Below are 11,348 nucleotides of genomic sequence, written 5' to 3' on the forward strand. Positions count from 1 at the left end.
TCCAGAGTAAAACCAGCTACGGCCAAGGCCAAATTTGCTGACTGGGAATAGGCCGGTTAGGACCCCCAGAGTCCGGCAAGTGGCCCTCCGAGGCCGGTAAGGGGCCCTCAGAGGCTGGCTTGGGCCTTTATGGAGATCTTATTGTTGATACTTGTGGGCCCATGAGGTGTTTTTTACGAGCCCTATGGGGCCCTTCTGAGTCCAAATATAGTCAACATGGACCCTTATCGGCCAATTGGCGCCGCAGGGCCCCTCAGGCCCGAATAACCCGAAGGGACCCTGAACCTGATGGGGGGGGGGGCACGTGCCTCACGGGCCCACCTGGCTACGCCACTGAGGAAAATCGTAAACCTGTAAATATCCAAATGCGATCACCTTTCATTTTTTCAGCGATTATTGTGATCGTCTAATTACTGCCAGAGCTTCGTAGCTACCATTGTCTCCGCGCAATGTCCGCCCCTGCGGACCGCAGCGACTGCTGCACCGGTGCTAATCGCCGTCATCGGTTTCTGTCACCTTTTCAGAGGTGCCGGGGCTGCTGCCATACTGCCGGCAAATATACGACTTTTTCGGAAAGATGTTTATGTAATAAGGTAGCCAAGTAGGTACTAGGGCGAGCGGAATGATTTTCAAGAAGAACGTTCTGCCCTTGGGAAATATTAGTGGAAATCTCGGCATTTTCAGTATTCAGTACCTTATGGGGATAACCAACCCTATACGGTTGTGCCCCATGGCAAAGCTGCAATCTTTCACCCGGTGCAGGGGTTGAGCACCCCCAACCATTTTGAAAAATCGACACCCCTGATAACAGTCATCACATCCACGCAGATAAACACAGTCATATGAATACATAGAATGCCTCCATAACTCCTAACTTCGTCTCCACATGCCCATATGCTGACCTGAGAGAAAACGGTATCATGCTACTTATCAGTGATACTCCTATATAGATGTCAGCGTACCTAGTTAATAGAAGCCCAGTACTTAGTTGGCGGGAAACAACTGCAGACACCACGAAAACACGTTCCCTTTCAACGAAAAACTACATGTTGAGCCAAAACGTCTGAAGGACGCGCACATTTAGAGGCAGCGCATTATTTATTATAGGTAATCTCTTGATACCTAAACCATAGACATCATCCCTGAGCAAATAACCCTCAGCTTAGTAGCGGGCAGCACCGAAAATGGCCAAAATTACTTTCTTTACTCTAAATACGAACTAAGCGGAGATGACGGTGGCGCCATCAGCCGGACGACAAACGTAAAAGGTGGCGCTGCCGGCGTACTCGCTCTTGAGTTTTTGAATGCACAGCTCCACGGCACCCTTTTTCACCTGAAAACAAGACATGATGTTATTAGCAAGTCAAAGTACCTTTCTTATATGAGTGATAATGAAGATAACAACAGTTTACCATTTTTTTCAAATTTAATATGAAAAGAAAGCGAAAAATTGACTGCATAGTCTTGTCGTCTTTTAGGTAATGCACATTGACTGCAACGTCCGATTGACTGATTGCTGGGGACAGGGGACTTGAGATACTGTTACTTGAGATGAATGCAAAGAAGGAATTAATTGTGCCCTACATTTAGCAACAGCTAACAGCGAGTCACAAATACGCATACCAGCGTGACGGTGCACCCTCCGAACCCCCCTACGGTCATCCGGGATCCGAACACCCCCTCCACTGCGGCGGCAATCCTCTGCAGATGGTCCAGCTCCGCGCACGACACCTCGTAGTCGTCCCTGAAAAATAAGCTCGTACGTGAAAGATATAAACGGTACCTCGAGGCTGTCCCTGAAATATACGAGGGAGGAACAATACCGAGACAAGGCGAAAGACACCTCGAAATGTGCCGGGTTAAACGGAAGGAATATTACAGAATGAATGTATCGAAAGCATTCCTGAAGCGTTGGCCGTGGGTCTTTATTTTGATATCGTTCCCGCATAGTTACGTGACCGAGAGGACAACCTTAAATTTTCTAATCAATGAAACTAAGTTGTAAATTCAACTTTGATTGATTCGTCAAACGCTCGAAGTCGACTTTCAGTGGAATATTGTCATTTCTGAAAGCACCTTTAATCACAAAAGAATAGTTACCAGCTTCCGGCTTGCGCATAATTATTCACCATGAATGGTGCCGTAGTACCTGAGCGATGCGTGGCTTTCGTTCATCAGTTTTCCCGCTGTGGCGTAGTCGCCCTTTTTGAAGGCCTCAGCAGCCGCCTCTGTCCGGGCGATCTCAGTGATCACGTGACGAGCGCGACGGTAGTCTTCTTCGGAAATGTCACCCTGCCGCTCTGGAAGAGACCGGAAGTGAGGCACCGGAAGCATAAAACACGAGGTGTCGAGCGGTACTCATCCATTTAGGTAATAAAGACTCGTGACGGGACAGCGAGAACAACGTGACGTAAAATAGCCATTTCCCAGTCCATAAGCGATCGATTTTCAAATCAAATAAGCGACCTAGATATGAAGTAGTTAGCTAGGGTATCAAATTAACACTTTGCATGACAAAAGAAGGCAGAAGGCATCAATAGTATCATGAAATAAAAAAGTGCTCAAGAAGGCGCACCTGTTAGGAAATATTGTGCAACATTTATGGATGAATATTGTCATATCATAACCCCGATTATAACCTGACGTTTTGCCAACCTTTCAGGAGTTCCATGGTGGCCTCTCGTAGCGATTTGACCCCGAGTACTTTAGCTGTTTCAAAGCAAGCCCGTCGTCGGCTGGGGTACTCTGAGCCCGTCAGTGTGTGGCGAACATTGGAGTTGGTGATCAGCACTGCCACCTGGTGGTCCGCCAGCGGAACTAGAGTTGACTCCAGAGACCTGTAGGTAGCAAACAGTGATCTTAACCACTTCTTATTGCTAAGTCCTAAGTCCCAAAAACATTCATTACTGGACATGAAATATCCTGCCTTCATCAAAAATGCTGCAAAAACAGTCAATATCAACCATTGAAACATAGGGCAAGCCCTACACGATTGAGTGCATAATTGCAGGTATTATTTCTGGGCGAAACCTGCCCACTGTGCCCAGCCCAGCCCAGAGACGCGACCTGCCATCCTGTTAATTCCCATGGCAGCCCACCTGCAGTCAATAAGCAGCGCGTTGTCCTTTCGTCCCATGGCCGAAATGAACTGGTCCATAATGCCGCAGGGCATTCCGGGAAACTCGTGTTCTGCCTTCTGACACTGCAGCGCCTTTTCGCGTAGGCTGACAAAGGCGGAAAGGCGTCAGACGAGAAAATAAGCGAAGAAGTGAGGGACGTCAAACAATTAGTGCAACGTCATATCTACATGCACAGAACTTAACCCGCGACCGCCTGGGGGGGGGTCGGATCCGACCCCCCCCCTCCGTTTTTCTTGAATAACTCAAGAACCGCTTACGCTATCAACTTGAAACTTGGCATACCTTCTCCCCCATCAATTTGACGTCTTCTGTGTAATTTTTAAGAAAACATTTTCAAACATTTTTGAGATATATCGATTTTAGTGATGTAACTGCATGGCGTTTTTAGTCAAAAAGTGGTAAATGTTTAAAAAATCGCCAAAAATCAGGGTTTAAAACAAATTGCAAATTAAGGACATGAATAGACGCAGCTCAACGAGTTCTTTAAAATGGCTATCTCGGATTTTCCATAAAATGCGTTTTTCACCCCTAAAAATTCAAAAAACTACATTTTTTGGAAAACAGCTAATAAAATCCAAAATTTTGAGAATTTTCAAAAAACCGGAATATATGTTATAGAGCTCTATTAGAACATTAGATGTCCCAAATTTCAACTTTCTATCTTGATTTTTGATCCCCAAATTGTAAAAAAATAGCTCCAACATGCATAGGGCATGGTGACGTCATTAGCATTTTCGTGAATTAGAGGCACTTCTGAACATCGCATGTGAAAACAAATGGCACCACTAGATTCCTGGGACAAAGCTCGTCTAGAAAAGTGCATTTTTATGTCAAAAATAAGAAGTTGAAAAAATGACCCTTTTTCTCAGCCCTCGTTTAGTATAAACGATTTTTTATGCTTTCAATGCACACTTATCACCAGCAAAGTGAATTGGGGTCACATATAACCATTACCATCGGATTCGGCGTGAAAAATAAGCCATAAAACATGTGTTGCACGCCCATGTAGCAGAAAGTGAAAACCGTGACCTTTCGTGACCTGACCTGACCTTGACCCGTACTTAGTATGACCTCTATACTTTCATGGTACCTTCACTAGGCCTTTGAGGTCATTTTTGGTGAGTTTCGAGCAGCAGCTATCGATTCCGCTGTCCGTAAGCCTAATCATGTAAAACCCCAGAATTTGACCTTTGACCTAACCTTGACCCGAAAGTTGACCTCAATCTTAAAATCTTAAGAGTGCTTTGGGAAGGTCTCGTAGAGACCTTTCGAACACCGCCTCGCGGGGCTCGATGCGACCTTTGGTTCTCGAGATAACAGGGGGGGTTCGGATCCGACCCCCCCCAGGCTGTCGTGGGTACGGAAATAGCCCAGGCGGTGCCGGGTTAAAGGGACCCTCCCACCTTCAAAAAAGTTTATGAATTGGCATGAAAGTGATGTCGCTCGGTTCAGAAAGAGCGAAAACGAATATATACCAAATTTCACCGAAAAATATTCACCGGTTTTCAAGATATTAGACTTTTACTTTTGTTTACTTTTTGGGATCTCCGCTGTTCCTAGCGACTTTATTTGGAAGCAATAGTTTGGCAGCTGAAAGTGCGGCACTTGTTGCGCGCAAAGCAGCATATACCACCGCGTGCTACAAAACGTTTTAGTCAAACATTTAAAAATCGTTAGATATCTGCGCTGACGTCACACATTCAGAGGGGTATTCCTATGCATTAGCCCCTCTGAATCAAAATGCTGCAATTTTGAAATTCAATATTTCCGATTTAAGGCATTTCTCGATGTTGTGAGTGCCGAAACCGGTAATTGTGAGCCAGGGACCCCATTTTGGCTATCTCAACTCAAATCTAATGTTAAGGTGGGAGGGTCCCTTTAAGCTAGAGATTAACAATAATTTTGAGCGTGGTACATACATACGCTATGAATATCTCGCTTAGTTCAATGTTGATTGGCATTTAAATTCAATCGCTACCTTTTATTCGCCATTAGAGGAATCGTTTTTCGACGACTAGAAAAGTGGTCGCGAAGTTATAGAATTTAGAACACATTCGAAGGATGAGAGAGACCTCTCTGTTTGTTTGGTTTTGACTGACATAAATATAAATACGGTGAGAACTGAAAACCGTTAGAACAGCCAAATATATCACCTCGACAGCAACGCCTTGCAAAAACAAATTTCAGGTGACAAGTGACATTATACCCCCACTAGACTGGATCAACAATCTGGCACAAACATATACTACACTCCTACAACGACTAGTGATGCAAGTTTTGAACAAATACGCCCCTGCCTGTCTCGTCAGCGCAGTCCATTACACAGATGTGCCGTAGAGTTATCGATCGGTTATCGATTAGATAGTAGCTAGTGGCGCTATTACTGGCGCTAATATGTACTTGTACGCTATTACTAGCTCAAATAGAGTGGATCTGGCTCAAACTGATTAATAGCCAGGCTCCTGATAAGGTCAGAAAAGTAAATCATTCAAAATAATTCATGTGAGTGTCTCTCCACAACAAACCAAGCTAAATCAATTTATTCCCAACCTCCGTCTGCAATAAATTGCATACCTTTCTGCCTTTCGTCCAGTGAGTGCCTCGAGGAAAGTATACATGGCCACCTCTAGAGAGGCAGAACTGGAGAGACCCGCCCCGAGAGGAACGGTCGAGGCCAGCACCGCTTCGAAAGGCACCACGCCGCCTGAGGGAGAAATCAAGGACTGGAATAATTGCCGAAAAAGAATGGGAATAATTTGTACTGCATCACTACAACTGAGGAAAGGTAGAAAGGTGCAAATTAAAGAAGGCGAGATACACGTGAGATAAAAAAACGTAAAAGGTTTAAAAGGCTGGTAGGTATACGTAATCAGGCGAGTAAAAGCCTAGCATGCTGACAAATGACTTTTTCATTTTCTGTGAACTATTCAAGGCAACGTCCATCGTGCCATTGTCTACCTTTGAAGTTGGCCACCACCCCTTTGACGTAGTTGGACCAGGCTGGAGGTCCCGGCCGGAGCGGCGCCTCTTCTGTCGGCAGGTCAAAGGTCAGCGATAGGGGCGCGTCGGCCCCGGCCGCCAGGGTGGTCACGTGACACTGGTCCGAGTCGGAGCAGCCGCCGGCCACCACCGTCACCAGTGGAAGAGCCTGGGGGCAGGGGAGAGGTCAGAGGTTAAACGTCAGAGGTCAGAGTGCAGAGGTCAGGTCACAGAGGTCAGAACTAACAGGTCACAGGGTCAGAGACAGCGGGCAGTGGAGAGAGGTCAGAAGTCAGAGGTCAGAGGTCAGAGAACAGGTCTCGTGCCAGAGGTAAGAGAGCAACGCCTGAGGACAGGGCAGGGATCAACGGGCAGAGGTCAGATCACGGAGGTCAAAGGTAGCGCCTGACGGCAGGGGGCAGGAGATCCTCAGAGGTCAGAGACGACGACTAAGGGCAAGGAAGAGAATCGATGTCAAAAGCGGCGCCTGAGGACAGCTCAAGTGGACATAGACAGCGTCTGAGAGCAGGTCAGAGGTGTAGTGTTCACCGCCGTCTCCGGATTCCCCTCGGAAGTCGTGGCGGTCGACGTGGTCTCGCCGGGCCCAGCGGGGGGAGATGCGGAGGGAGACGCCGGCGCGTATGGGAGACGGGCCAGATGGGCGGCGTTCCAGGTCCGGCCGTCAGCCAGACGGTACGTTGCGGGACCGACGCGCCCAGTGACTCGCACCGGAGACGTGAACCGACAGGACGTCTTCGAGCGGTGTCCCTGCCGTCTCACGCAGACGTAGTCGCCCTCAGTGATGCGCGGCGTCGTCACGCCACGGCGGCGGTCGTAGGACCTCTTGTTGGACTGCTGTCGGCGTCGAACTCGAGACGCCACACTGTCGGCTCCTGGTGTTGACGGCTGAATGACAGGCAGGTTCAGCCTCATCTGTCGTCCATGCAGGAGCTCTGACGGTGACTTCCCAGTTGTCGTGTGTGGGGTGGCTCGATACACCGCCAGGCTCTTGCGTACCTCGTCAATGAACGCTGCTGGTGGACAGTCTGTGATCCACGACTTGAACGTTTTGTTGAAGCGCTCTACGGCGGAGTTGCCTCTAGGCCAGTAGACGGACGATTTGGTGTGCTTCACCCCTCGGGCGGCCAGATACGCAGTGAACTCCCTGCTCGTGAACTGGGGCCCATTGTCCGTCACGATCTCGTCGGGATAGCCCTCTTTGGCCCACACAGTTGACAAGAACTTGATGACGTCTTCAGTCTCAGTCGATGACGTCAGGCAGACTTCCGCCCATTTGCTTCTGTAGTCAATCAGAGTGATGGCGTAACGGGCAGTCGCTGGTGCTCCGTTGATTGGACCAACGATATCCATTCCCAGTTTCGACCAGGCGCGGTCCGGCAGGTCGACTGGCTGCATGGGCGCAGGGCGTGCGCGCTGGGAGAGGACTGCGTCGCTGTGCTGGCAGCGCTCGCAACTTCGGCACAGCTCCTCCACCTCACGGTTGATGCCGGGCCACCACGCCAGATTCCGCAGCGCCTGTTTCATGCGGACGATTCCGTCGTGCGCGCTGTGCGCCAGCTCCAGGTATCTGCAGCGGAGCTGAACGGGCACAACAACTTGTTGGGCTCCTCTCAGGATGACATCGTCGTTGCGCACCCACAACTCGTGTCTCATCTTGAAGTACGGCTGGACTTCAACCGGGCAGGCCTTGGCGCTGCTCGGCCAGCCGCGCTTGATCTGATGACGCAGCTGCTGCAGCTCAGGATCAGCAGCTGACGCGGTGCGGACGTCTTGCTCGGTCAGCACGCTCTCTTCATCTGTCAGAAGAGCGATCACCTCTTCTTCAGCGGAGCTGTCTTCATGCAGGTCCGCTTCTTCGGGGTGGCCACGGACCATTGTCAGTGAGCATATCTCGCCAGGGTCGGGCTGAGACGGTGGCGGTTCCGGGACTTCTGCGCTCCCAGTGACCGCCAGCTGATCGATTGCCCCACTCGCGGGGTGCAGGTTTACGTCCAACTGCTTCAGCAGGTCCAGTCCCATGACGGCTTCTTCACCGTCGGAATCTATGATGAAGAACTCTGTGTTGGCTCGCCGTCCACGGTAGGTCACCAGCGCTGGCAGCGTGCCAAGCACTTGAAGCTGGTGTCGACCAAAACCGAACAGACGAGCAGACGTTCTATTGAGACGACTGCCTTTGAAGAGACGTCTGGCGATGCCGAGTCCTAAAGCGGACACCGTGGCACCCGTGTCAACTTGCAGATTCACGGTCTGCGTGATACCTGGTACCTCCATCTGTACTTCGCACATCATCTTATCAGTATTTGGTACGGCGCAGCAGAGAACAGTCAGCTCGTGACACCTTCTGTCGTCGTTCCGTTCACCAGACCAGCAGACCACGGCAAAGTGACCCGTCCGCCCACACTGCCTGCACGTGGCCCCGGTAGCGGGACACCGACCGCGCTCATTGTGCTGGCGCCGACCGCAGCTGGGGCACGTGTCCGGTTGCAGCTGGGCAGGTCCGGGGCGACGGTCGGCTTGCAACTGGGCAGGGGCGGGGCGGCGGTCGTCTTGCCGCCGGGCGGGTCGCCAGGGCCGGCGCCCGCGGCGCTGACGAGCGTCAGATATCTGATGCAGTGACTGCGCTCCGTCGGCGGCGGGCCGCGCCGGCCCGGCCATGGCGGTCGCCTCGCGTCGGGATCGCTCGAATGCCTCGGCGATCTCCAGAACGCGGTCCAGGGTCAGGCCCTTATCCTGCAGAAAACGCTCGCGGAGAATCGGATGCACTGTTGCTTCCACGACTTGGTCACGTATCATTGCGTCTGTCATTTGTCCAAACGAGCAGTTTACTGCCAGGCGGCGCAGCGCCGCCACGTAGTCGGCCGTCGGCTCGTGCGACTCTTGCCGTCGCTGCCGGAAGAAGAACCGCTCCGCGATCACGTTGACCTGAGGTTCATAAAACTCGGCGAGCTGCCGCTCAGCCGCATGGAACTCGTCTTCGTCTTCTCTCCTCGGCTGGACCGGTAGGGTACGGTACACCCGTTGCGCCTCGGCGCCGACACAGTGCAGAAGGAGAGCCGTCTTCCTCTCCGTGCTGTAGGCCTCACCTCCCAGGGCAGTCAGGTAGTTGTGGAAACTGAAAATCCAGTCACTCCAGGGCAGTGCTGGTTTTCCTGGTCTCGCCAGGAACGGAGTTGGCGGCGACACCCCCTCGACGTTCATCGTCGGTAGTATTCAGGATCTCATCCTCGTCGCCAGATGTAGTGTTCACCGCCGTCTCCGGATTCCGATGTATTCTCACAAACTCGCGGTGCAAAACACTAAGGCACTGTCGTGCTGTGCGGCCGGGCGGAGCCTCTCGACTGCTGGCTCTGACTGGAGCCGAGCAGGGTGCGGCCGCCTCACACTCGTATTACCGGGGGCCCGATGCCGAGCCTTGGACACCCGATGCACTAGGTACTCGATACACTACAAGAGGTCATAGGCCAAATGTCAAAGTCCAAAGGACAGCGGATAAATGTCAGAAATCAGACCCTGACGATAATTTTGTATTGCATTGTTAGCTGTCAAAATACAGAGATATGCAACATGCATAAAGCCCATAATTTTAAAGCGAATTTCCAAATTTGTTGCGGAGGTGACATTGCGATTCTGATGATGACGACGATGATATTGAGGATAACAATCACAATCAAATTCTTCATCTACTCCACATTATTTCGCAAACTGCCTCAGGTCTGACTATCCAAACACACGGAAACTCACCATTGGAAATACGAGACCCTCATTGTAATCCGTAGCGCCGCCCATCAAGTTGACCCTCCCTGGAGCTGAGGCCATGACTGTGGGGTCGTGACCATATTTGGTACGAAATGCAGACTTGGCGTGCTCCAAAAGCACCTCCAGAGGTGGGATTTCTTCAGCCATCGTTACAGGGCAAGTAAGAAATAAATGCAGGTTTTAACTGTGAATGGGGAGGAAACGGATGAAATACAGGTAAATAGACCGAATGAAATGAATAAAAATGCAATACAAGTATCACATATCATATAAAAACATAGGTAGAGAATTGCGCTGGATTATGGGTGTTCGAGCGCTCCCAATTCCGCGCCGGCTTAGCTCATAGGAGCCGCAACAGACGAGGGAGGTCAAGGTCACCGCTAGGGCGGGGGCGGATTCGCTGCGCCTGAGCTTCATAACTCGGCACAATAATCCATCTATGTATCAAAATACAGTTTAGTAACGTATTTTCAAAGCAGAGGCTAAGGGAGCAAGCTAGCCTATAGACCACCGAAAATGAAAATTATGACAATTATAAGACCAACACAAACTTATTTTAAAAGCCAGACTTCTATGAACTCACCCTTCGACTCTCGCTCACACCACAAGTGCAGTTGTGCTCATCCAACCAGCGCGGCACTCCCTCTCATCTTTAGCCTGAGCAAAAAGGTCGAACCGCCACCAGCCCTGTCATCTCATATCTGGATTTATCAGAATCCGTTTTTATACTGGGCTACAGGTCAGGTCATTCTGTTCTACAGCATCAGGCGTGATTAGAGAAGATGAAGAGGAAAGCGAGACATTGGATTGGGGTGATGCAACCGCTTGGACTTCAATATAATTAGCATTTAAATAGCCTTTCGACCTACATTCACCTGTTCTCACCACGAAACGATATGCAGCATACCCATAAGAAAACATATCGTGGTAGGTGGAATAAAATACTGATTCATTCGCTTACCTATTCGGTATGGCTGAATAATAGGCATGCATCATTTTCCGCTTGCTACCGCTGATATTCGCGACCGCTGCAGACATACGACCTTATAAACTAACTATTCCAATTGCATTACGCACCTAAAACAAAGTTAGATGTGGCATTCTGCAATCTGCAGTCCATGAATGACCCGTGAAAAATAAAAGGCTGACGAAAGGGAAGTGCATTTATTTCCCAAGACACTCATAGGCCGGTCGCCTTGACCAATTACCGTACTTCTCAGTGCATCGTGACATTTGATTCGCTCCTAAAATCCAATAGTAGCCTCCCGTCCAGTCCCCCCTCCCTCCCCGCAGCCTACCCCTCCCCTAGCCCCGAGTCATATGACCTTGACGAGTGTCCTCCACATGGGCGAGCCTCCAGCGCGCCGGTCACGTGACCGCCAGTGGGCGGGGCTAGACGGTATCGTCGGAGGCAGGGGTGCGGGTCCCATGCGGCTGAAATTAGGTTCGATT

At 50.4% G+C, this 11,348-nt stretch overlaps 1 protein-coding gene across 1 annotated transcript; it reads right to left on the bottom strand.

Annotated features, from left to right (window-relative positions):
• Nucleotides 1-808: 808 nt before the first annotated feature.
• LOC122376674 (galactokinase-like) lies at nucleotides 809-8,159 on the bottom strand. The gene is made up of 9 exons (XM_043356582.1): nucleotides 7,897-8,159; nucleotides 7,482-7,707; nucleotides 6,099-6,288; nucleotides 5,715-5,844; nucleotides 3,099-3,224; nucleotides 2,656-2,837; nucleotides 2,150-2,300; nucleotides 1,624-1,744; nucleotides 809-1,333 (listed from the first exon to the last, which is right to left on the bottom strand). The coding sequence occupies exons 1-9, from the start codon at nucleotides 8,157-8,159 to the stop codon at nucleotides 1,220-1,222; spliced, it is 1,503 nt and encodes a 500-aa protein (XP_043212517.1). The 3' UTR covers nucleotides 809-1,219.
• Nucleotides 8,160-11,348: the final 3,189 nt, after the last annotated feature.

This window comes from Amphibalanus amphitrite, unplaced genomic scaffold (genome assembly GCF_019059575.1).
Source record: "Amphibalanus amphitrite isolate SeventyFive unplaced genomic scaffold, NRLGWU_Aamphi_draft 002237F_arrow, whole genome shotgun sequence".
NCBI classification, from domain to species: domain Eukaryota; kingdom Metazoa; phylum Arthropoda; class Thecostraca; order Balanomorpha; family Balanidae; genus Amphibalanus; species Amphibalanus amphitrite.

Bases quoted from the DNA above. Each gene is read 5' to 3' on its own strand.
- LOC122376674 (XM_043356582.1), bottom strand. From the start codon at position 8,159: ATGGGACTGGACCTGCTGAAGCAGTTGGACGTAAACCTGCACCCCGCG. The intron at 3,225-5,714 runs GTATGCAATTTA...CGCCTTTGTCAG, and splicing joins ACTGGACGAAAGGCAGAAAG to CCTACGCGAAAAGGCGCTGC. The intron at 2,838-3,098 runs GTGGGCTGCCAT...TGCTACCTACAG, and splicing joins GCGCTGCTTATTGACTGCAG to GTCTCTGGAGTCAACTCTAG.